The sequence below is a fragment of the Urocitellus parryii genome, chromosome 2 (assembly GCF_045843805.1).
Source record: "Urocitellus parryii isolate mUroPar1 chromosome 2, mUroPar1.hap1, whole genome shotgun sequence".
NCBI lineage: Eukaryota > Metazoa > Chordata > Mammalia > Rodentia > Sciuridae > Urocitellus > Urocitellus parryii.
This window is the reverse complement of record NC_135532.1, coordinates 177,026,887-177,053,814: the sequence shown is the minus strand read 5'-3', so window position 1 is coordinate 177,053,814 and position 26,928 is coordinate 177,026,887. Positions and strand designations below refer to the sequence as shown.

Below are 26,928 nucleotides of genomic sequence, written 5' to 3'. Positions count from 1 at the left end.
GCTTTCTTAATCATTGTTTTATGCAGTACAATGTTATTGCTTCTAATGTGTTGCATAGATATCTAACTGCTTAATGTTATTTTATTTCCACGTTTGCTGACATGAAAACTTGGTCATTTTTATTATATGAAGTTATTTTGTGAAGAAATGTTATGCTCAATATTGCTTTTTAAAGGGTAATCTATAAATAGGAAATTGAAATTTAGAAAATTGGATTTTCTTGGGCAAGTTCAGCAGTTCTTGCAAAAAAGGATGAAACTGACCCATATCTCTGCATCACGTCACACTGTTTTAGATTGCAAAATAGAATTTCTGTTTAAATATGGCTCATTTCTGCACATATATTGTATATGTTTTGCAGTCAAGTATAGATATGATAGATTTAGAAAAAATATGAGTGCTTTTATTGAATTGGATAAGACCTTTGTATTTTATCTCATTTTCTTTATTTATGATAAATAAGAGGACAATCTAAACTTCAGACTACTTTTTGCTTACTTTCATAATGATTATTTGCAACAAATTTTTAAAAAACAAAATAAAACTTTACAGGTCTCCATTTCCTGCTAGAAAATAAAGGATTCAGAAGCTCCTTTTAATATTAGCTTAAGTGAAAAACCCAGTTAGAAAAGTTAATCTAGTGGGGAGAACAGTCATATAAAAATTTCAGAATCACCCATAAGATTTTTTTAAAGATTATGTTTCTGCATTTGAGAAATAAATATACTTGCTTTAAATTTCACAAGAAAAGAAAAAACTGGTCAACATGAAAGTAGTTAAAGCTATTATAAAACTAACATTATTTATAAATTGAACATGAGATTTTTAGTTGAGTATAGATTTAATTTGTCTACATTGGTCTTTACTCTTATTAACAAAAAGTTGTACAGATTAAGCATCCCTAATTCAGAAATCTGATATCCTGTAAAATCTGAAACTTTTTTAGCTCCAACTTGATGCCACAAAAAGAAAATTCTAATCCAACCTCATGTAGCTGGTTATAGTCAAAATTCAGGGGCACTAAAAATATTGTATGAAGTTACCTATAGGCTGTGTGGGTGTATATAAACATAAATGAATTTCATGGTTAGACTTGGGTCCTGTCCCCAAGAATTCTTGTTGTATGTATGTGGATACTTCAAAAAATTCTGAAATCTGAAATATGTCTGGTCCCAAATATTTTGCTTAAGTGATACTCTTCTTATATTCAGTTTGATACTTTTAAATTTATGTTGATTTGGTTAATACAGTAGGAAGGAATTTCTCTTAATAGTGGAGTAGAAAATGTTGTATGATTTTTTTAAAGCTTTTGCCCATATCTAAAGATATAGATTGTATATATATATATCCATATATATGGATATATATAATATATATATATATATATATATATATATATATATCTTCCTTTCTGTAAGCAAGAGAAATCTATTTTTTTTAAGTGATACTTTGTTTAGTATATCTTACAAAAATCTAAAATAAGAAGCCAAATGCCATCACAAGAATATTGGATGTCAGGAGTTCTAAATTCTAATACAGTTTTATTATATTACCTTTAATAATTGATAGCTCTCTGAGCCCCACTTTGCCTATCTGTCAAATCATGTTGTTGATACTTGTTTTGTTTGTCTCCTTAGCATTATTCGTGTTATATTCAAAGAAAGACAATAGGTATGAAGAAGCATTGAGCTCTAATACTATTATGTAGTAATAAAGTGGTAGGGATCATACTGGTATGATAGCGGTGATGTTTAATTATCAAAAAGGAAATATTAGCTGGGCACAGTGGCACACGCCTGTAATCCCAGCAGCTCGGGAGGCTTAGACAGAAGGATTGTGAGTTCAAAGCCAACCTCAGCAAGTTGACGAGACCCTGTCTCTAAATAGAACATAAAAAAGAGCTGGGGGTATGGCTCAGTAGTTAAGTGTCCCTGGGTTAAATCTCCAGCACCAACAAGAAAAAATATTGTTGTTCCAAGAACAGATTCCTGGTCCTAATTCTGCCTTTCAACCTGTTTTTTGCCTTGGTTTCCTTTGTCCTGATTAGGCAAGGATAATTCCCGAGCTATCTGTTCTACAAATTGGTTGAATAAAACAACAAGCTTGTTTAAAACATTGCATGTTTTGAAATACATAAACTAGTAAATGTAATTTTGGCTTGAAAAACAATGTAAGTGAATAAAGAAGGTTGATAAAATAACAACCTTGGTGTTGCTTTTAATTAACATTTTTGTAATAAATTTTATGTATAACTTCTTGGTGTGATTGATCAATGTGAAGAGTATAAAATAACACTCTAATTTTTGTTTTCATATTTTAGATTAAGGATACTTGGCATCAAGTTTATAGAAGACATTTCTTAAAAACAGCTCTAAATCATTGTAACCTTTGTCGAAGAGGCTTTTATTATTACCAAAGGCATTTTGTAGATTCTGAGGTAAGGTTTTCCAAAACAAAGGGAAATATTTTTTAGCAATAGTTGTTTAAAGATATTGAAAATTAAGCTTTAATTTTAATATGAATTTTAAGTCCTTTGTTCATCTAGAAAATATATATAGTTTATAAAAGGTATTCTAACTCATCTTTTCAAATATATGTGCTACTTTGGTAGTGACTACATCTACCATACGTATCATTCCCAGTGCCTCTAAAGAATGTAAAAGAATATGTAAAATAAATAATCACTTATACTCCTTAGACTTCAAAGTTATTTTAGTTAGCATTTCTATGTGCTTCTGATCTTTAACTTTTTCTGGGGAGTGTATGTGTGTAGTATAATAATCCATTTGCATAATGGAAATCATACAGCAAAGCAATTTCTATTTTAAGTCTATCATATATCTTAATTATTTCTTCATATCACTAGAATCTTGTTTTAAATGATTCTTTAAAAGAACTAAAGTCGTAATAAACTGTTTTATAGTTTAGAACATTTTTTTAAGTAACCCCTAGATGGCAGCAGACTGATGTGTTTTGACCATTTTTTAAATAAGTAAAAGTACTTTTAAATATCCTTTTGAAAAAGCTGTATTTGTGAGACCTCCAAAACACTTTTCTGTTGTTTTCAGCAGCTTAAAATAAATCTGTGTTTAAATGAACCTATATAAAAATGTCAAGTTTCTTGCATAACTTTAATTGTTGAAAAGAAGGTTTCGTAACAGAATAAGCTTTAAAAAAAATGACTTGCACACTCAAAAGAGGTTAACTTAAGGACATATTTAAGACAAACATGGTTGTTAACTAAACCTACGTATAAATTGAGAGTATACATTATGAATTTCTACTTTTGTAACACAATGAAATTTTCTACTTACCAAGTTTATTTGCTTACTCATAGGAATTAAAACAAAGCTATGTAGGTGTGGTTGAGATAGAATCCAAATCATTCAAGATCCTATCAATCTGTATAGAAAAAATTCTGTAGTTTATATAAACTACAGTAAAGAAGAATATTTTGTTAAAACTTAGGATAAATACTGATTTTGATAGTTATGTGTATTTACAGTCATGGTTTTCATTTTTACTTTTTATTTGTTAATCTTAGTTACTTAATATTTCAGCTGGAATGCAATGATGTGGTCTTGTTTTGGCGAATACAGCGCATGCTTGCTATCACTGCAAATACTCTACGACAACAACTTACAAATACTGAAGGTAAGCCACATAGAAACTGCTTTTTAATTTGACCTTTTTTTGAGACAGGGTCTCACTAAGTTGCTTGCAGTCTCACTAAGTTGCTAAGGCTGGCCTTGAACTTGTAGTCTTTCTGCCTCAGCCTCCTGAGCCACTGGGATTTCAGGAATGTACCATCATGCCCGGCTAACTTGACATTTTTAATAAAACAATTCCAAAATACTTCCTTAAAAAGAGATTGATTAGAAAAGCTGAAAATTATAATTTGCCCCGAAAATAGTAAAAATAAATTGTAATTCAAAAAGGTTGGGAGATAAAGCATACTGAGCATCTACCTTCTTTATGCAAAAATTGATAAATGATAAAAAAATGACTTACACTTCATGTATGGTTAATTTTATCATTCTTTGCATCATAATAACAGTGCTGCTCAAGTTTTTTATTTACTTTGAATAGTTAGGCGATTAGAGAAAAACGTTAAAGAGGTATTGGAAGATTTTGCTGAAGACAATGAGAAGAAAGTTAAATTGCTGACTGGCAAACGAGTTCAACTGGCAGAAGACCTCAGTAAGTAGATCCTCCTGCTCCCTGCCTTACCTCCTATTCCCCCTTCACCTTTTACATTGTTTTGGTTTTCCATTTAATCTAGAATTTATAAGAAAGCTAAAGTATCTATCCACAAGGAACTTTGTTTTTTTTTCTCTTGGAACTGTCAGAGTAAAAAACTGACTTAAAGTCCCATCATTTCCAAGTACTTCCTGTGTATTTCCTAGAAACAAGGATTTTCTAGCAACTACCCAAATCAGGATGCTAATACTGAGACATTACTGTATGTAATTCTCAGACTCTGTTCAAGTTTCACTTGTTGTCCCAGCATCATCCTTCCAGATAGCAAAATGTTCCAGGCTCATTCCCTAACCCAGCTTTCAGTTTTTAGAGATTTTTAGTTAGAAATCAAGATCTGAGAACTGGATAGTCTCATATTATCGAAATATCACAATTCCCAGGTATTCTCAGTGTAGAGAGTTAGAAATACTGTTGTGTTTGTGTACATCTAATCGTGTATAGATGCACATCCACACATTTACATCTCAGTTTCTAGTCATCTGTCTTTATATTTAGGTTTCTCATACCACTTTGGCATTAGAGGTAAGTATGTGCTAACACAAAAAACCTGCACTCAGATCTGAACTGCGTTTATTAGCTGTATCTTAGGCAGAATCTCCCAAAGTCATGTCTCCTTTACTTATAAGATGACTGCTATCATAATGATTGTTGAGAGAATTTGTTCTGCAAGTATTTAGAAGTCCCTGGTTCATAATTTCATGCTAAATTAGTACTAGATATGTCACTGTCACAATTGTATACAATTTTTTTAATCCCTCGGGATAATTATCAAAACAGTAAAATACTTCAATGAATTTTATCAGCATATATATTTTAAGTGATTGAAAAATGATGTTTTTTCTAATATTTTATAGTAGAGCCTACATAATCCTATACCCTCTACTCCACTCCCAGTTTGATTATTTAAAGAAAGAATATTACTAACTCAAATTCTGTGTACTATCAAGCCAAGTTCTCTTGATGGTTTTTAAGGGCAAGTAGTCCTATGGCTTCATAGTGCTCCTTTTGTCCATATAAAATTATAGTGGTGTTAATGTACCAAATAATATTCGTAAGCAAGGGTTTCACCAGTGACTCAGCTTCATCATTCACTCTAAAGGAGATGAGCCATGATTTTGTTCAGTAGTTGAAAAAGAGTCTTGAAAGTATCTTCACCTTATTGTTTATCTTTGGTGTAACTCTTGGGAATATCATCATGGATGCTTTCAGTCTGAAATTTTGAGCTTAATAGCCAATACTGTATCATACAGACCAAAGTTTCTAATACAGCATATTCATTTAAGAGGGTAGTATGTTAGCTTATAAAGTTTAGAGAAAGAGCAGCTATCAAGAATTTTCATTATAATTTCAAAATAGTGAAGAGTAGTATAATGTGAGGATGATTAAAATTTTGATGCATCATATTTTTACCAGTCTTAAGCTTACCTGGGTCTTAAATTATTTCATTGCTTCAGTGATTCATTGATTTTTACTTGAAAAGGAGTCCATAAGAAGTAGTACATTGTTTCTCCTCATTCTGGAAAAGATATATTCACTATTGAAATGAAGCTAGTTAAGAAGAGCAAAGAAATGCGGAAGTAAAAAAATGTCTCAAGAAGCACAGAGACGAGGATTCATATTTAGAAATGAGAATCTCTGGAGATAGGCAGGAAGAGGACAGGATAAGTCTGCAGCATATTAGGGTTTAAAAGTAAGGAAGTGCTTGAAGGATGATGGGCACATGTCAATGGGACACAGAGGCCCTGTTGAGACTCTAACTGGCCAAACCTGGGACAATTTAGATGACAAAATAAATAATAATAACAAATCTTAATTCATCAAATGAAATAGGAATCCATAAATTGATAGTTATGTCAATAAGTGAATAAAATCAGTGGTGAGTAACAGGATGTTTTTATGATCATACAGAATATCTCCACAGAAGATACATTAAGGAAAAGAGTAACTTTATAGTGGATAAACCTGACAGTCATTACCTTAATCAAGTGGTCAAAGTTAATATCAGTAATGTTCACATCAAAACCATGTGCCACCTTACAGAATGCAATGAGAAGACCCTAGCTTCACTTCCAAGATATTCTTAGTAAGGATGCATAAGTTAAATCCAGTCATAACAATATATCAGAAGAACCCAAATTAAAGTACAGTCTACATAATCTTCAGCTACTGGGACCATGAGAGAGAAGGAAAAACTGAGAATGACTAAAGACATGAAAACTTAGTAGAGTGTCTGATCCTGAACTTTTGAATTTTGTCTAAAGGACATTAATGGGACCATCAGTGAAACTTAAATGAGATCTGAGCATTTCTGGGTACTAATATGCCAGTATTAGTTTTCAAGTTTTGATTACTAATTGGAATTGTTTAGAAAAATATCCTAATTTGTAGGTAATACATAATAGAATATTTTGGAGTAATGGGACATAAAGACAGTAATGTTTCAGGAAAAAATGTTTTTGTAGTGTTCTTGCAACTTTTGTAATTCTGACATTATCTTCACACAAAGGGTTTTTTTTAAAAAAAAAAAAAAAGATTTGTGGTTTATAACTAATGTAAGGATCTTGGTTGAAAATGACATTTGAAAACATGACCTGAATATATCAAAAGACTGAGTTACTTCGTGGACAATTTAATAAGAATGCAACTCATCTTTGTACCTTTATTTCTTTTTCTTCAGTATCTATTTACACTTAGAACTGTCCAGTATTGAAATATATTCATTATGACCTCTGAGATTCTTTTGACTTTCTAGTAAGATTAATTTCAAAGGATTTTTTTTACAGCCTTTTAAATATAATGTCAACTTAGATGGAATCCATTTTAACTCCTAGTGTAATTTTTAGTAACATAACCAAACTATTTGTTGAAATAGACCACTTTTAAAATACCTTCTTTAGAAAGGTGAAGATTGGTATTATGGCTCAATTCAGAGTTGTTCTTTCTGTTATAGTAGATTTTGACTTATAAATTAAAATGTTTTTGATTGTCATATAAAACAAATGAATGCTAAGATTTCATAAACATATATATATATGTATATATATATTATTTTGTATATATTTGGTTATTTGGTTGTGGATGAACTCTTATTTTTTTTTATTTAGTTTTATGTGGTGGCAATAAGTGTACCCAGTGCCTCACACATGCCAGGCAAGCACTCTACCACTGAGCCACAACTCCAGCCCCAAGATTTAATAAACTTTTGTTGTAATTTGTTCTTCCCCCATCCCTCCTTTGAAACTGAGATCTGGGCACGGTAACAATGGCTCATACTGTTTGTTGCTAAGCATCCTCAGTACAACATAGAGTTCTTTTATTCTTTATTCTGTGATTATTGTATCAACTATTAATTAGGTTATTGTGAGTGTTTGGACCATTATTATAAAATTGCTTGAGACTTAGGTTTCTGTCTTTCATTCACTAAAGCCCAACTTTTACGTGGTATTCTCTGTGTAATCATTGATACCCAAAAATTAAAGAGCCATTAACATTCATTTAGATTGCTCAACTTTCAACCTGATATTTTAATACTGCACTGAACTAACTTATAGGGGAAAACTCAAACCTTTGAAAAATATAATTATACAGAATTATTCTTTTTGGGATGCTTCCATGATTAACAGTATCCTCCACAAGGTGGGTCAGAAAGACATACATTTTAGTGATGATGTCTTTCATCTTCACAGTTATTCTGTGTACTTCCCATAATTTAAAAAGCTTTCAAACTATATGAGAACTTTGATAGAACATCTAGGTAAAAGAACTCCAAAGTATATGTGAAGCCATAAACAGATTAAAGGAATTAATTTTCTTTATATGACTTATAAATGTATCTCCAAATATATTCTGTCAGATTGCACCGTAATTAAGTAGCCTTTAAGTTGCCCAAAATTCAGACAGTTTTTTAGTGTGGTTGTGTTCATATTTAGAGTCCTAAAGTCCAGTTGTGACAGATATGGAATCTTTAATTGAACAAAGTGGCCATTATTCTAAATGCAGGCTTTTTGTTGAGCTAGATTGGGAGCATTGAAATGTTTTCTAACAAGTTTCAGTGTATTACTTCATATTTAGTAATGAAATGTGTCAACAGTGATAAATTTCTTTACTTGGGTTACCATTGTACAGGCTTATTGTAATGGTATAGTTTGATATCCTTAGTGTTAAAAGCAGTATAACTAAAGAGGCTGGTAAATTAGAATTTTCCAATATCCTCAACTTCCCCCATCCTGGCAGTTAATTTGCTCTGCTGACTCCCTACGCGAGGTGGCAACAGCTGGCCTTTTTACTGGAGCTCAGAGGGATTAGAGAGAAGGAATCACAGCAGCATGCTCGGCCTCTTGCCTCTGTTGACTGTTCTTTATTGTTTGATGCCTGAGCATCTCCCAGACAGCAAGCAATTGTTTCTGGAAACTTAAAGTTTGTTTCTCTTGGGTGTATACAATGCTGTTGGGGCTCCTCTTTGTGTTTCTTCACATTCCCAGTCTCCTCTTATCCTTCATCCTATGCTTTCTCTGGATAATTAGAAAGGAGCCAAGATAGAATCTTTGTATCTTCGTCTGCATAAGATTCATTTGTGATCCTAAAACTTAAAAATACAGTCTGTAGATGGAAGATTCTTTTTTATTCTTAGCTACCAGATATTCAGTAACAAATCATTTTTATAATGAAAATGTTTTTATTCATAGTTAATATTATTTAATAATTGCATTATTAAATGTACTAGTTCATTTCTGAAGTGATGGTAAGAAGGCAGCAAAATAATCTAAAACTATCATTTTAAAAGCTGAGAAGAGGAATGTACTATAGCTACTTATACCTAAAAAGACCTTTTTGAACTCAAACATTATTCTGATTTATGGAATAGCTATAGAATATCTTTATGTCATGGTAAAACTTGAATAAAAATCAGATAGCTAAATTATCAGATAATTAGTTAGCCAGTATGGTTTTATTCTAATGTATTTAGAAAGGAAAAATGTTAAGATAACTCTTGAACTTAATTTCCATTGGTTACTTTATATTCCTAAACTTTTCCGATGCATATCATATCTTTGTTGTAGATAAAAACAGTGACCCTGAAATATTGTTAGACTGAAAATCACCCCCAAAATATTATAAGAATTTGGAACTTTATATTTCACAGAAAAGTAAGTTACATGTACACATGTAAAAAAATTTTCCTAGAGGTTTGCCTCTGACATGAATTGACAAGACTCCAAAGGTAATTTTTGTTGTCCCACCAACATCCATCATCACCTGCTCCTGGACCCGTACTCTTGGAAGAGTTCTTCCTCTTCACAACAAGACAATTTATTGTTGTTTTTTTTTTTTTTAATTGGGATAAAAATTTTAAGTCCGATAATGTGACTGTTGAAAATTTGGTAAGTTAATTTGAACTCCATCTACAATAATATGTTCATTTTCATTCTAAAGACTTAATCCAAGAAATTGATTTTAAAAGGATTTAAAGGTGGAGAAGGTAACATTGAGCTGTAGAGTTCTAGATATCTAGATCCACAGGGAATCTTTTTTTGTGTGTGTGTGAGAGAGAGAGAGAGAGTGTGTGTGTGTGCCCGGGATTGAACTCAGGGACACTTGACCTCTGAGCCACATCCCCAGCCCTATTTTGTACTTTATGTAAAGACAGTCTCACTGAGTTGCTTAGCATCTTGCTTTTGCTGAGTCTGGCCTTGAACTCGATATCCTCTTGCCTCAGCCTCCCCAGCTGCTGCTGGGATTATAGGCATACAGCCACCATCCCTGGCCAGAGGAAATCTTTTTTAAAAGGAAAAAAAGCGGGGGTGCATCATAAAGAATAGAATAAGGTGCTCTGGCAGGAATGATGCACTATAAGGACCATAATTCCTATATCCTCATTTGTTCCTCATACTATTACTGTGTTTGTTTAGCCTCAACACTGTTTCATCTCTCCTAGCTTCTAGCATTTCTTTAAACAGTATTTTTCCTTTCTTTTTTTTCTTATGTCCTCCTTTTCGATGATTATCACTTGAACCTAAACCATTATTTTCTCTCCTGTCTACATATTTGCCTTCCTTCGGTTATTAAAAACCTTATTCAGGTACTGCCAGTGGATTGTTCAGTTGAACAGAATGAAGGCTTCCCATTATTAGCAACTGTAAGTCAACCAAAATAACCATTTAAAGAAAATATTTTCATTTTTGTTATGATTGACCCACTCTGACCATGTGATCTGGTTCAGTCTTCTGTTCACCATACCTTATGTTATATATTATACAAGTTCTGTGAATGTTTGATCATGATCTTTTAGTACAGAGTCTTCCTTAATCCCCTTCTCTTGACTTAAAAGGAGGAGGAGGGAGGCCCTTTTCATCCTAAAAAAACGTTCTTCTACTCTCTCTTATCAGAAAACTGTCATCTCGTTTCTCTTATACAGCAGTTTACATTTGCTATATTCACTTTTATACTCACCCACTCGCTTCCTCATATTTTGTAGTCTCACTTTCAGCTACATGGAAGCCTCTTATTTATAGGTCATCAGTGGTTTCCTAATTGCAGTCCATCCAATTTATTTAGAAAAAGAAAAATTTTTACTCTATATGTTTATTAGGAATTAAGTTTATTCGAATACAATCTCTTTTTTAAATTTATTTATTTATTCTAATTTGTTATATATGAAAGTAGAATGCCTTTCAAGTCATAGTACACATATAGAGCAGTTTTTCATGTTTCCAGTTGTACACAAAGTAAAGTCACACTGTTTGTGTTTTCATACATGTACTTGGGGTAATGATGTCCATCTCATTCCACCATCTTTCCTACCCTCCTGGCACCTCCTTTCCCCTCCCTTCCCTTTGCACTATCTAAAGTTTCTCCATTTCTCCCATGCTCCACCCCTGATCCCCATTATGGATCAGCATCCTCATATCAGAGAAAACATTTGGTATTTGTCTTTTTGAGATTGGCTTACTTCACTTAGCATAATATCCTTCAGCTCCATCCATTTACCTGCAAATGCCATGATTTTATTCTCTTTTAATGCTGAGTAATATTCCATTATGTATATATACCACAGTTAAAATATATTCTCTTAAAGTACTTTTTGAAGTGGTTATTACTAGAAATGTATATGTTTGGAAAAGGGAAAGATTAATGTTGTTATTCACAGCAGAAAATCATAATTTATTTCTGTTTTAAGCTATCAGTGCTTAAACTTTTTTTCAGTATTGAGTGAATATTTATTTTTTCCCCTTTTTAAATTCATGCATTATGTACATGGACTCTTTAAGACATCTTTTTTGGGCGGGGGGGGGGTAAAAGTGATTGCAGTTTTAAATTCTGCCTTTGTAATTTTTTTTTTAATAGTAAAGTGAAATTGACAGATGAAAGCTGCTAAGGAAGATAGTAAAGGATTAAGTCTGCAAAATGAGGCAGGTTCTGCTTTTGTGTTCTAGCCACAAAAAATAAATAAATAAATAGAAACAAAGAAGAAGAAGAGTTTTCACAGAACAAAATAATCCTTGGGGAAACTCCTATGTGTTAGAGAAGTAGTTATTTATACACAGAATTCCATATGACAGGGCTATGGTAGTTAAGTTTCCAAATTATTGATGAGGAAATCCAGAATCAAAATGGGCTTTTAGAATGGAGCACATTTTTCATGGCCTGAGTCTCTTTGAAAATCATGACTCTGGGATATCGATAAATTGGTACAAGATTAAAAGGATATTTACTGCTCCATATTATTATATAGGCTACTGGTACTCAATACTTTGTTAGCAAGTATATTCTTTTTACTCTAAACTCAGCTTTTGTTAAAAGTACTAATAAAAGCAAGAAAGTTTGCTTCAGTAATCTAGGGATTGAATCTGCAGTTTTATATTAAAGTTAAGTTTTATTTATGTGCCATTGTGAAAATACTCTTTGATTTTTCAAAATGCCAATACACATATTTAAACCTAGAGATTAGGCTATTTCTCCCCTTCTAGTAATGCTTACTGTGTTTTTCAGTGAGAGAAATTAGAGTGAATATTTTTATTTGTATTAAATTTTGTTTGGTTTGGTTTTTTAACTTTTATGTTTTTGAGTATTCTCCCCATTTCCAAAATGGAAAAAAATAGAACAGAAATCTAAATATAATCAGAAAACAATCCACTGACCTATGCAACAATTATAAAAAACAAAATTAAGCAAGATATGAACACATTTTTGACAGAGAGCTTAAAAATTGGTGAATCGGTACCCACCGAACTAGTAGCCTCTGTGAAGTACAGTTCTCAGGGTGGTTGGAGGGGTGGGCTAAGGCGAAAGGAATGTTAATGTTTTTATGATTTTATAAATTTCTAAATTTTATACATTTCTAAACTCTTATTCCCTACCCCCCATTAGCACAATTTAAAAGTTACCTTAGAAATTTTATAATCTTAATTATCTTGTCCATGGGAAGGGAAGATAGTACATGATATGCACAGTCTTCAAAGTAACAGATATTTTCCCAGATAACCTCTTCATGGTTATGTAAGTACCAAGGGACATTGCATGAGATCCACATGGTAATTGCACATCGTGGTATCATCCTCAGTGGTTTTAATTCACAGTGAATTCTCGTTTACTGCAACTTCCAATCTTGGGTCTGTCCTCTGAAAATGAATTAAAATCTTTCTTGTACTAGTGAATTTTTCCAGCTTGTTTAGCATATTTTAAATACTAGATTTTCTCTTTCGTTGTTTCCACCTGTGTACAGAACATTCTGTTCTAATTTTTCCTTAGAACATTTCTTTCATCTATTCCCTACTTTTAGTATTTTGTGACATAGAAAGAAGTTTGCTGTTTTTAACTTAGATCTCCTTTCTGTGCCAAGAATTTGATTTCTTTTTTTAGAATCTCCTTTTATTGTATTTTGAATCCACTTTATACCCTGAGGTATATGTCTTTAGACAGATCTTTACCAAGTACACTATTATAATTTTAGTGGGTTTTTTAAATTGTTACTATCACAGAACTAGTACATATGTATTATAGTGAATTACAAAAATATAGATGGTAAAGTTTTAAGTGTTGCCAATCAGAGATTACCATTTTAACATTGTAATTTAACAAAATTTGTAATGTAGTCCTACCAATTTATAGTTTCTGGAACACAATTTTCATTAAGAGTGCTCTCTGGTTGACTTCCTGTTATACCCCTATATCTTCATTTTTGGTGCCCTTATTTCTAGTTTCTCATCTGTCCGAGTAAGCTAAATTTCACTTACTTTTCCTCACATAAATTTAGTTCAAAATGTTCATTCAGAGAAACGAGCAATATTAATAAAACCTGTGGTTCCATTTACTTTATATAGTTCCAAATATTTCAGAAACCATATTGAATGTAGTGTAACATGTACTGAGAATCACTGTCTTTTGAAAGTTAATCCCCTACCTACATTTAGGACCCTAGCCTTCCTATGTGTATTTATGTTTTCATTATGTCTCCCAAACCATTCTCAATGCTCAAATCAATCTCATCATAAAACTAATGATTGGTTTTTACATACAGTCCAGCTACTTTCTGATCTTGATTTTGTTTTACTCAGGAAAACTCTGTTTGCCTGTTGCCCTACTTATAACAGTGCACTTGCTTCTTAACTTTGTGATCTTTTATTCTCACTTCTGCTGAAATAGATTTTTTCCAAGATTACTGAAAATAAGAGAAAGCATTAGCACTTGGGATTAGAAAATATTCCCATTGTAACTGCATCATTTGATACTTTGGAATCAGCTTTCATCTGTCTCTCACATTTGTATAGTGCTTTACAGTTTACAAAACTTACATTTCTTTTAAAGTCATATGGAGCTTATAAGGCATTTTTTTCCATTGTTTATGGGGGGAAATTGATGTTCATTGAGCCTAATGATTTTTAGCCAGTTATATAAGTAGTTATGATAAAGCGGGGTCTAACAATATATGTTAGAGATAAAATCTTTTTGGAATTGTTTTTGGATTTTGTTAGTTTTAGAGCCTACTCTCCCAGTGAAAATAGTCATTAAGAATCTAGAAAAAAGTGTTATTTCCTCAAGATATGCATAATGGTTTCATTTGTTTAAAAAAAGTAATTCGAGTTTATAATATTTGTCATTTGCAATATTAACCTTTGATTTTCCTTTTCTACCGAGAAAAAGAAATTGTGATGTAAAATTTAAAAGATTTTCTAATTTAACAAATATGTGAAAGTAATTCTGAAGTTATTTTCATTTTTTGAGCTGTATTTCAACTTATGGAACCAATGCAAGATGAGCATTTCTTATCTGAAATCCAAAATGCTCCGGAATCCAGTTTTAAGTGCTAACGTGACACTTTTCTGGACTTTTGAATTTTAAATTTTCATATTAGGAATGTTCATCCCATAGAGTCTAAACAGATATTCCAAAATCATCATCATTATCATCATCAGCAGCAGCAGCAGCATCAGCATCATCATCATCTAAAACATTTCTGGTCCTAAGTATTTCAGATAAGGGATATTCAACCTATACCAGTAACTATACCTCCTTCCAGGATTGTTGTGATGAATAACATAAGTTGTAAAGTCAGCCTAATAAAGCATGAATTCTGTTCTTCTTGTTAAGTACACTTTGTCCTAATGCAACATCTTATTTTAGGAAATATGACTTTTATTTTATTTTTGCATTTTATCTCAATTTGTAACTATTAAGTACTGAGATTTTTAATTCTGTATTTTTTTCATGAATTTTTAGTTGGGTTCATGAATCAGTACATTCTCTGAACTTATTTCCTTTTACTTTTAAAATTACATTTATGATCTGACTGTTTAAGAATCATTCTCATGATTCATTTGTCTGTTACGCCTCCTTTTTTAAAGTTTCAGCACTGAAGGTCTTTTGACAAACCAATATTTATAACAGTTTGACAGCAGGATGAGGAACAGCGTTTGTCTTTGTAACAGCTTGAAGAAAGACCCTTTCCAGGACCCAGTCATGCAGTTACAATCTTGACCTCTTTCTTATGCTGGGAACATACATACAGCAGCACCTCCCATGTGTTTTCTCCTCCCATTGACTGTCCATTCACTTCCCATCTGTTTTGCAGTCTTAAAGGAACAGAAGGGGCCCTCTTCTTATAAATCTGTCTTTGCAGGTGATAAATGGTGTCCTATCTCTTTAAGGGCTGCCTGGGTGGTTTTTCCTTTCTTAAAAATGTTTCAGCTTTTCTCCTAACAAAACTCAGAGCAATAATATACTTTTGAGAGTGGAGGAAAATAGAAAAGAAAAAAAAAACATGATCAATTTTTTTAAGCTTATTGAGACAGAATATTTCACTGATTTCTTTTCAGTCTTCCTAATTAATTGCCTAAATTTTTAAAAAATATATTGATATTTAGATTTTCCTGCAGAAGCAGGCAAATGGAATTTATTTACCTGCTTTGCAAGTATTTTCTCCTTTATTGGAGAAAATAAAACTGTGTTAAATGCATATGTAGAATAACTTTTTTTACTTGTTCTAATTAGTTATACAAAAACTTTTAAAGATTTTATTGCTCCTAATTTGAATTGATAGTTATAATATGGAATATTTCATGTACTTCATACAAAATAATTCACAGTAGACAATTGTAATCTTATAGTAGAATCTGTATAGCTTTTATATTTAAAAAGATGATCATAGATTCCATAAAAATTTATTATCTTTTACTTCTATTGCTGAAAACAAATGCTATAGGTATTTATAATGTTGAGCTTTCCAACTGTTGAGCATAAATAAAAATAAATTCCTTTGCCCATGTAGAAATTATTTCTAGAAGGTTAAATATGACAAATATGTAGTCCCTGTCCCCACCCTGCAAAATGTTCTTAAATTACTGATTTAGAAAGCATTGCCAATATAAAAAGACCACTTTTACAATATTATGGCATATTGTGTAAATCAGTTGGCTACTGGCATTTTCTACAAACAAGCTTGTTAGTTTGTTTATCAGTTTCCTGGCCTATCCCTAAAAGGACTTGAGGCAATTTATAAACATCTTCTATGCAAAAAATAAAAATACTTAAGTGAAAACATTGAATGGGAAGAAAGGGAAAATCTAAAGCAAATGAAGTGAAGTTTGGATTAAGATTGTTAACCCCTCAAAATAACATGCTCAAGAGTTCCACATGTTTTGATAGGGGCAGAATGGTTGGTGTACATTGGAAAACTAAGTTGGTTACCTGATTCATGGTGACTGTCAGACAGGTACTTAGGAGATGGGTAGGTATGCCAGGTACACATACCTGAGAGAAATTGCTCATCCGTCCTCTTAAAGTAGAGACAGAATTGAAGGATGTGAATCAAATGGCTACATATATTCATGCATTTCATGGACTCTTCATAGTAATGTTCCTCAGTGTAAGTTCATAAGGAATCTATGAAAAATGAAAATGATGCAGTCCAAATTCACAGCTCTTTGGTTAAATTTACCTAAAGATAAAACATATCTAAAGAACTAGATGAATTATACATACCACATAGACAATCTTCCATAAATATTATTTCTAAAGTATAAAAATATTTTATATTTGTTGATATTTACAAGCACCTGGAATGATAATACTATGTTGGTAATTAAAGCAGATCAATAATCAGTCAGCTGAAATTAGGTTCACCATCCACTTAGAAAAGGTGAAGGGTCTAACAGGTGTAAAAACATGGATACAAGGCTAATCTGTGTGTACTCATACTGAAGTCTTTTGGAGAATAGGTTTCAAAATATGGAGAAAGTATTTGAAGAGGTTTTGATCATATTAGCCAAAATGAGCCTGGCTCAAACATAAGTTGTAATTTACCTCACGGACTTTCTTAAGACAAACTTTCTTTCAAAATCATATGGTTTAGGCGTCATAAAATAGCAAATATTTTAATAATTATCTTTACTGTTTGAATTAAGTTATGGTTAAGTTGGTTCACTCAACTCTGAACACTGAATGAATATTCATGGACATCTATTACAGAGCAAGTATTGTACTAGGCTCAATGATTTTAAGTAGGGAATTCATAAAAGCAGTCCCTGCTGTTCCCCACATTGATTCATGAGAAAAACTTTTATAAAATTGATCTTTCCAAGATGAATCATAGCTTTGTGAAAATATGTTGCAGTTTATGATTACATTTTTTTCCAGAATGTTAACATCAAATAAATAGACACCAAGGAGTAAACAGAAAGAGAAATTTTAAAAGATATAATTATAGGCATGTGATCAATTAGAACTAGGACTATGACTTCTCCACAGTTGTAAGGGTAATGGCAAAATTCCACATTGTAGTATAAGCTATGAGGTGATATACATCACATTATGTTCTCTCCTTTCTAAAAATGATATAAAATATTCCCCCATTGATAATCAGAGGATTAGAACAGGGATTTAAAGGGGGGGAGGTCATCAAACCTTTCATTGCTGTTTGTGAAGTCGAGTCTTAGAAGATTTTGTCTACAATAATATACTTACACGCTTTTAAATTAGAAACATGGAGCTATCAATTGTAGTTCCCAATCAACCTAAATAAACAGTCATGAAGAAAGTGGATGTAATTCTAGCCCAAACAAAAATTTCCATTTGAATTTTTGAAATAATGGAAATAACCCAGCCTTCACAGATCCCAGAAGTCTAGGACCCCAGCTTTGGAAGTCTATGCCAGTCTTAACTAGGTTTTCAGGAGATATGAATTGGTGCCTCCTCCTCATATAACAAGAGGTAATATTCTGTTTGTCTTCATTAATGAGTCTTTAAAAATAATCCTGCCTGTTTCTAAGGGAAAAAAACAGTGTTCAAGACTCAGAAGATAAATGCTAGATTGAGGTGTACCCATTTGACTGTATCTCTGGGTCTTCCTTTTATCAGCTATAAAGTGCACTTTTTTTGCCTTTGTCTAATCAAAGATTTTAACTGTCATCTTCATTATTTTGAATCTGTTTTTACTCTTTTTTTTCCCTATGTTTCCCCACATTTTATATTCTTTCTTCTAAAAGGTACTTGCATAGTATAATTGTCTAATAAAAGGCAAATCTTTTAAGGAACAACATATACTAGTAAGAAGTGTTCTTTAATTTTTAGTCTATCAGTGAACAGCTCTTTATAACAGAATCTCACCTACGAGTTATCTTAAAGCATGGTACAAAATGCTTATGCAGCATGTTATAAAACAGTTCTGTTGAGGACATTTGGATCTTTGGATGTGTGGTTTGCTTAAAGTACCCTGCAGTAGTAAGCTTGCAGCTTGTTTCTTCATGCTTTCTTTAAAAACATCAAAAAGTTGTAAAAGGTTTATTTCAGTGCATGTGGTAGTGTTTTGTGTGTAGCTCTTTGTTCCTGTTCTAAACTGGTATTAACCACTGAAGTGAACCTTCTCCTGGGTTTGGCCTTTGGCATTCACAGTGTATTCAAAACCTAATTACAGATTAGTCTATATTTGAGACTTTTAGAGCAAGTATCAGAAGACTCAAAAAGAAAATGAGAGTAGCAGTATCATTTCATGTGGAGATAAAGAGACCCAAAACGTGAATGGGTGTCAAGTCATCTAAAGAGAAGAAAAAAGAAGGAACTTCATTCACTGAGACTGGCGGTTTATGAGTTGGGGATTATGGGAATATTCATGGCTCAATCAAGAAGCACAATGAATTGATGTTTGAAATAGCTCATCTTTTAAGTAAACATTGGGTAAAATGGAAAGTAGACTCCATATTCACTTCATTTAGAATTGTGTAACAGAAATAGTAGTTTGTTAATCCCTTCCTGAGTTGGTTTCATTTATCAAATAAATCACAAATTCTATCAGAATTCTGTAATTATAAAATTTTAATTTGCTTTATAAACACTTGATCTGATTTATATTCATATTCCTGATTTTAACTGAAATATATCTTATTTCACATTAAAGGTAGTATTTGTAACAAATAGACTTAAAATAATAGTATTTGCATTATTACTATTGATGTTCAGTTTATGATACTGAATCATACTACATTTGAATTATAGAAACACAGAGCTAACTCTTCAAGCTTTAACATCCACATCTTTAGTAGTTACACCTACAGGATTGAATGAGGACCAAATGAAATTTCTTTTTCTTTTTTCTTTTTGCCCTAAGGATTGAACCAAGGACACTTTACCACTAAGCTACAACCTCAGTCTTTTTTTTTTTTAATTATTTTAAATTTTGAAACAGAGTCTCTCTAAGTTTCTGTGGGTCTCACTAAATTTTGCTGAGGCTGATCTCAAACTTGTGATCCTCCTGTCTCAGCCTCCCAGGTCACTACAATTATAAGTGTGTGCCACCACTTGCAACTGAAATGTCACATTTAAAATTACCACAGACATAGTAGATACTTCATAGATTTTGAGTGAAGGAGTAACCAAGGAATGCTTCCCAAAGAAAGGATATCTTCGTGTACCGTAAGTGCATTGGGCAGGTGAAAAAATGACAAATAAGTGATTTTTTTTTTTTTTTTAGTTAGCATTAAAAGAATACATCTGTGACAACTGATATTTTTTTCTTGTAAGCTTCTCCTCTGTTCATGACACCCATCCCAATTGCTCCCCACTTAAGTTCCCTTTGTGTCATTCTTGAGGTTTCAAGGCATGGTGGTACTGTGTCCTGATAGTCTAATTATAATTTTTTTTAATAAAAGTATAACTTCTTAAGGGAAATTTGACAGGTTTTTTTTTTTTTAATTCTGTGGTTTTCATGTTAAATAGTTCTTTTAAGTGATACCACTGTACCTCATGCCTACAGATATTTTGTCCAGCTGAGGGTAGAAGTCATTAATAGGGTAAAAGTGTGGCTAGCTGCCTGATTGCTCTCAAATCATGTTATCAAATCTTTTTATAAGGTACGGTATGCCCAAGTAGAAGTATTTATCATGGAAGCATTCAGAGGCACTACTGAGCCTCTAAATGCCTCTGAGCTTTCTGTATGTTGTGCTATTCAAGTTTTTAAAGACTGTCCATTTCCAGAATTCTGTGAGACAGTTTAGAAAACTTTATCCTTCTCCTGTACACCCTTTTAAAAAAATCCTTTAACTGATAAATTGTACTTTTGGGAAACGTTTCTACTCATTGCAAAAAACAGACTTGACTGTTTCTAAGCAACTAGACGGAATAATTTTTAAAACTAACAATGTAGCCTTATTTTGGGAAGGTACGTATGTTTACTAGTTTGACTGCTATTAAGAAATGAAAACCAGCCTATGAAAATATATGGACTAAACTAAGACATAGGTTGGGATTATTTTTCTCTACAGTCCTCTAGTTTAATCTTGTCTATAAGGAAGTAACATCACCATTGTGATAACTATTATCATATATGCTCAACAAATACTTTGATTAAAACAGGAGACCCTTCTTCCCCATAGGTTTTATATTAATCTTAATTTAATCAAAAGTTAGAAATACTAAATTGCCAGAAAAATATTGTGATATTGCGGTCTTAATACACAGCCATAGAATGCTTTGTTGATTGTATGCGATGCTAAGAATCTACAAAAAGAACAGTTCTTTCTTTTATTGGGTACTCATCACTAATGCCCCTTGCTGTTAAAAAAGTCACTTGTATCTTTAATTGCAGATTATTTTCTTTCAAATATAAATGCTGAATATGAACTGTATCGTCTATGATTTTTCTGTGGAAACAAGTAGAATGCTTGCCAGTTTTACCTGTAGATCATTAGCTTTGAACCAGTCAGCTCACTTTATCTGATAATTTCCATAATATGTTAAGTTATATTACAAAACTGTTTGTAATCATGCTTAGTGTAAACCATAATATAGGAGATGCAGGATTAATTTGTCAGTAATATGAATCATGACTTTTCCACTTTCAGTAAGAGATCATTATATACTGCAGATTGTTCACCTTTGTAGAGAAAAATGTACATTTCCAAGATTTTATTTGGAAGTCTTTAAACCTGAAAAACTCATATCAAGTAAATACTGTAAATCTGCCTTTACTGGCTCTGGTGTTTTTAAACTTTTTTCATTTACAACTGGAAAAGTACTTTTTTGTGTGTATTTTTAAAGTGTTATCACCTTTCTCTGTATGTTGTGAATATTTCCCACTGTTTTCTTTGCCTTTTAGTCTTGTGATATTTAGAAGTGAAAGCATACATTTCTATGTGATCAGAATGGTTGATCTTTCCTTTGTTATTTCTCCTATTACTTTATACTTAAACAGTCATTTCCTAGTCTAATAACAGTTAGAAATCCATCTGTATTTTCATTTTTTAAAAATATATTTTTTGGTTCTTTTTTGGTCCCCCCCCTTTTTTTTTCAGTTTTTAAAATGGTCTTGCTAAATTTTTTTGTTTTAGATTTGCTGAGTCCTTGCTTGGGCTTCAAAGAATCTGAGAACTTACTAAAATTATATACAGAATGGTACATCTATTCTATATGTGCATTCTCTGTAAGAATCTCTAACTTTTAATAGATTCCAAAGCACACACATCTTGTCCTCCCTCTTTCAAAAAACATTATGTAGACCTCAGATGGTATGGTAGTGGGGCTCTAACTTTTTCCTTATTCTTCAGATAGTTAAATAAGTGTATTAGACCTTTTAGTAAGTGATTATCTCCTGTGGTTTGCAATGCTTTAAAAAATAAATTTGTTTTTATTTAGCTAACTCATTCATTATCTCATTTTATCTCCATAGAGAAAGTTAGAGAAATTCAAGAAAAACTTGACGCTTTCATTGAAGCTCTTCATCAGGAGAAGTAAACTGTATTAAGTGAGTAAAGAGTCTGCTGCTGCTTTGGTACCAAGTACAAAATTTGTATTCTAAATTTTTATTAGCAGTTTACTACTCTGCTTGACTATATCCTGATTGTTCCTTTCAATGTAATAACTTTAAGGCATGAATCTGAGAAATAGCTTCTGAATTTCATGTATATACTGTTCCTTTAAAAAACTTGATTGCCGTCTGGCTGAACCAAAAATATCCTCTAGCATTCATTATAGGCAGAACAAAGGTGAATGTAAAGAGCTAAGATATTTTATAATCTGCAGATCACTCCTCATCTGCATGTTAAAAACTGAACTGTGTTATTATTTTATCCCTTGTTCATAATTATTGGATAATTATGTATATGTTAAATATTCAACTTGTAAAATTTTCTATTTGGCTTGTCTATAGTAATTTTAATAATTGTTTTAATCTTTTTCTCTTTTGTTTAAAAGCATTTAGATAAACCTTTTTCTGTTTAACTTACACAGCCTTAGAATTTATTACTGATCTTGATATACTGACACTTGTCTGATTCTGTGAAGTCTGGCATTCTAAGCATGTTTCTAATAAAATATGTATTTAAGGATTTCCCTTAGTAGCATTATAATCAGTAATTGTTTACTTTTACTGAAGAATTTGAAGGGAAAAAAACGCTATTGTTAAGCCATTATCATTTATTGTAAAATTTCCATTCCTTATCTGTGAGCTGGGTACAAGCAGCCTGCGTGTGACAGGGTGGGAACTGGAAGGAGTAGAAATGTAAAGTTACTTCCCTGGCTGTACCCAGTTCAGTCTAAGCAAAACTACCACCTCTTCTCTACTATAGGGAAAGTATTTTTGAGAAAGCAAACTAAAAAGAGAAGTACTGCTCAGATCATACATCATTAATAACAGTACTCCAGCAATAAATGAGAAAGGAAGGAGTTAAACACATTTCAAGGAAAGCTTTGTTGCTTTGTTTTGCTTATTTCTTTAAAGAACAGATATATAGAAGTATACAAAAATGCAGAATTATCTTTAACACAAGCCAAATATAACTTTGGTGCTTTTAAAGGTGTTTATTTATATTTATAAATTTTTCTACATCTTCCATGTGTAAAAAGTTATTTTAAAACCATAAAATGTTCCAATATCATTCTGGTCATGATAATTAGTATGACTAGATAGGATTAGCAGTGAACATTTTTAGTGCTTCGTGATCTGGATCTTCTCCTTTTTTGGCACCAGTGTTCACATGACATTTTCATTTATAGATATGGCCTTTGGGGGAAATAATTTATGAAAACCCACAGAAACCAAATCCATTAAAACTACAAGCTATATTTCTGGGTTTTGTAATTAACTGAGGAAGTTCAAAGCCAGCCAGTGTTATTTGTTTGTTTGTTTTGGGGGGTACCAGTGTACCCAGGGGCATGGACATTTGGCTACTGAACCACATCCCTAGTCCTATTTTGTATTTTATTGAGAGACAGGGTCTCACTGAGTTGCTTAGCACATCACCAATGCTGAGGCTGGTTTTGAACTCGTGATCCTCCTGTCTCAGCTTTCCAATTAGCCAATGTTTTATATAATAGTGTCTGCCCTCTAATGTGGTCAGTGTGATATCTAGAATTGCCATTGCTGCTAGAGCTATTCCTCTTCTCTGCCAGAGTCTCTCAGGAACAGTATAGTACAATCCTAAAAAGCAGGTTGTGATGATACTGGTTCATGGAGAGACCTTGCACATAGGAAAACCATCCCAATTTTTCTTGTTTCCTACATGCCTGGAGTCTCTAAGACCCTTCGCAATCCTTGTGATTTATGACTCTAAACTCTTGCAAAATATCTATGAATTGGACACATGATCTATTTTTTACCTTAAAGATCCATTTAAAACAGTAAATCTGGCAGAATGGTAACCTTTCTTCATTCCAATCATTTTAGAAAAGTTACTAAGCATTGGAAGAAATAATTGCTCAATTATAGTTTTAATGTATGTGGAGTTCCTTAGCCTTCATTTTGCTTTTTAAAAAATAGTTTGAAGTAATTATAATTCTAATATTTACTGAGGATGTTTATACCCAACACAACTGTGCAGTCTTCTCTACTAGTTACATTTTAAACTTTTTCTTTAAAAAGAAATGAATTCTAATATATTTTCATTCAGACATCATACTTGATAAAATTATGCTAATGTTTTATGGTAGATGATATTCTAAATAATTACAATAAAACTTGCAAACTTAGTGAAACTTCAATTTTTTTGTGATCATGCAGTAATAAAGTTTGTTTAGAAGTTTTGCATTTGTCTCTCTAGACCTAAATTTATCAAATGGGTTTATTTTTACAGAATTCTACTCACAATGTAATGGCCTCTACGTACGTCTAGAGAAAGAAAACTTCAAAGTCTTTTGTCCTGCCTCTTTTTCTTCTGCTATTCCACCTTTCTACCCATACAATAAAGTCATAGGATACAAATAATTTATGTGCGTTACAGGCACTTTAACCATCAGCTGCCTTGAATGAAAAAACAGTGGAAATGGCATTGACATCCTATTCAGTTGTTCTGGAGTGACAAATTGGGATTATAAGATTGGTGTTGCCATTAGGTATACTCCTTGAAGATAAGAAACTTGCTCTCTGCTGTTGTCTTATTTGTGGTGGCACTAAATTTATTAACATATGTTACTCACTGTCAAGTTTCTTTTCCAGGAATGTAATGCTAGTTGTTTTGGAATAAAACATAGCAATTTTTAAGAAGTTATCAATTGTATATAAAATGATGGTAGCCTGCTAAGTCATTGTCTGTATCTTTAATGTTCTATATCCAGGAACTATTTGAGCGTGATAATTCAATTTATATTCACCACATGAAAGAAAACTGGGTAACAGAAGAACCCCTTGGATAAGTTAATTTGGATTATAATAATTCAGTGTATATTCATTGAAAGGAACCTCAACCCTTCATTGCTAGACAAGAAGTTAGCCTTGGAAGTTGTCAGTAGCAGCTTACCTTCAGTTGCTATTTTTACACTCCCTATATCCATTTGAAATTAATTCATTTTGAATATTGTATATTTAAGTTAGATTTCCTGTTAACAGTGGTTTCTTTTTCCTATTGACAGAGCCATTGGATTATGACAAATGATGAAAAAGATGAAGGATAATCAATTGACTAATTTTATTTAGAATATTGTCAAACATTTGAACTAGGAATCAGGAAAAGACTTTCTTTCATATGAGTTTTGTCTTTTTTTTTTCTCTCAGTACTGGGGATCAAACCCGTGGCGTTGCATGTACCAAGCAAATGCTATACTCTTAGCTACACTCCCAGGGCCTCCATATACTATTTTAAAAACTTTCAACAATTAGAATGATGTTGACCATTCCCTCTCTCAGCTGAAAATTTAAAGAAAAATTTAAAGTTTAATTCTTTGCAGTTCAGTTATAATAATACCCTCACAACATTTTCTTGTGTTTTGTATAATTTTTATTGGTTAAAGGGCTTTAAAGCAAATATGCCATTTTTTTTTACTTAAAATGTCTTTCTCATTTGCTACCTTTTTAAGTCTTTATTATGCTAATAAAAATGCCCATTGTATAACAGTTTTTATTCTACAGTTTTATGTTTTCTTGGAATTGTTACAATTCCCTTGTTAACAATTCCTTTGCCCAATTCCCACTTTTTCTTTTTAATCAGGAAAAATTGATAACCCCTCAAGATATGACACCTCATATACAGAGTTGGAGAATATCACAAAATATTTCAGAAACTAGAAATTCCGTGAATATTTGCTTTACACTGTTTGATAAGAAAAGTAGATCCAATTTTTAGCAGCTAGCAGCAGTATACATATTGTTATTTTGCAGATGAGTAGTCAAAAGCATTTTGTGGTTTTTGGGGGGCCTATGGACAGTGGTCAGCAGAAAGGAAGTGAACTTTGTGATGCTCTATACAAGGATTAGGAGATGGCTTCACTGCTTGAACACTCTAGCTAGCCTCTACCTCTACTACTACCTATAGCTACAATAGGTAGGTAACCCCTCACTGAAGCAGATGTCTTGCAATGGTAATATTCATGAAGTTGTAAAACACTCCTTACAACTGCACACCTATTTCTTTAAAAAGAAAGAAAGAAATAGGACCATATTTGTTACTGTGAACTTTAGAGGGGGAAAAGAAATGCCCTCTTGTTAGGCAGTAATTTTTATCACTTCCATGTGTATAAATTTTAAAAATGGTGGTGGGGACAAAGAAACGGCTTCTTTGAGGAGATCAATATTATAACTTAAATATGTTAAGTAGATCATAAAAACGTATTATTAACAATCCCATATGAATACTGACATTCTTCCTATCTGTCCCCTTCATTAAAATTGGCTTCTTTCATGGTTTTTTCTTTTCTTTTTTATTTTAGCTGATCTCACACTAAATATGCTTCCCCCGCCCTCAAAAAACAGGTATTTATTAAATGCAGATGCTGTGAAGAGAAAAAAATAAAATTCAGTCTCAACAGTAAATCTTGTGTGTTGTGTCTATAGTTCAAAAATTAAAAATGATTGAAATTCAAGGTAAAAAAATAATTTCAGATATTCAGTATGCAGAAGTGAAGACAAATAGGACAAGAAATCATTTGTTTGATCTCAGAATTTTCAAAAAATGGGGAGAATACAGCTTTGTATGGAGGCTGAAGAATTTTGAACAGATGATAGCCAAAATTAGTTGGACAGGATGTTAATCGGTGTGTATAGATGAAGCAAGTGGTGCAGCTCTTGCTCTTCACTGTCAAATTGACTGTGGCCATAGTCACAGGCAGAGCAGTCAGCCTGTCTTGTCATTTAATTAAATTCTCTTTGTGTTACCCTGCTTTCCAGGCTTTATTCAGAAGGACTCCTTCACATAAATTATTTAGTGACCAAATGTGAACCAATAATGTAAAAGTGAGTAGGAAACATTGTGGAGA

The 26,928-nt window shown here is 32.3% G+C and overlaps 1 protein-coding gene across 4 annotated transcripts in view; it reads left to right on the top strand.

Moving 5' to 3' along the window:
- The window catches only part of Opa1 (OPA1 mitochondrial dynamin like GTPase), an 83,212-nt gene extending 56,804 nt beyond the window's left edge, over positions 1 to 26,408 (top strand). For all 4 annotated transcript variants that reach the window (XM_026400291.2, XM_026400290.2, XM_026400293.2 and 1 more), the window contains 5 exons: positions 2,321 to 2,437; positions 3,561 to 3,654; positions 4,090 to 4,200; positions 21,914 to 21,988; positions 24,315 to 26,408. In XM_026400291.2, coding sequence (XP_026256076.1) covers positions 2,321 to 2,437; positions 3,561 to 3,654; positions 4,090 to 4,200; positions 21,914 to 21,978 — 387 coding nt within the window. In that variant the 3' untranslated portion in view covers positions 21,979 to 21,988; positions 24,315 to 26,408. The remainder of the gene's footprint in view (positions 1 to 2,320; positions 2,438 to 3,560; positions 3,655 to 4,089; positions 4,201 to 21,913; positions 21,989 to 24,314) is intronic.
- Positions 26,409 to 26,928: the final 520 nt, after the last annotated feature.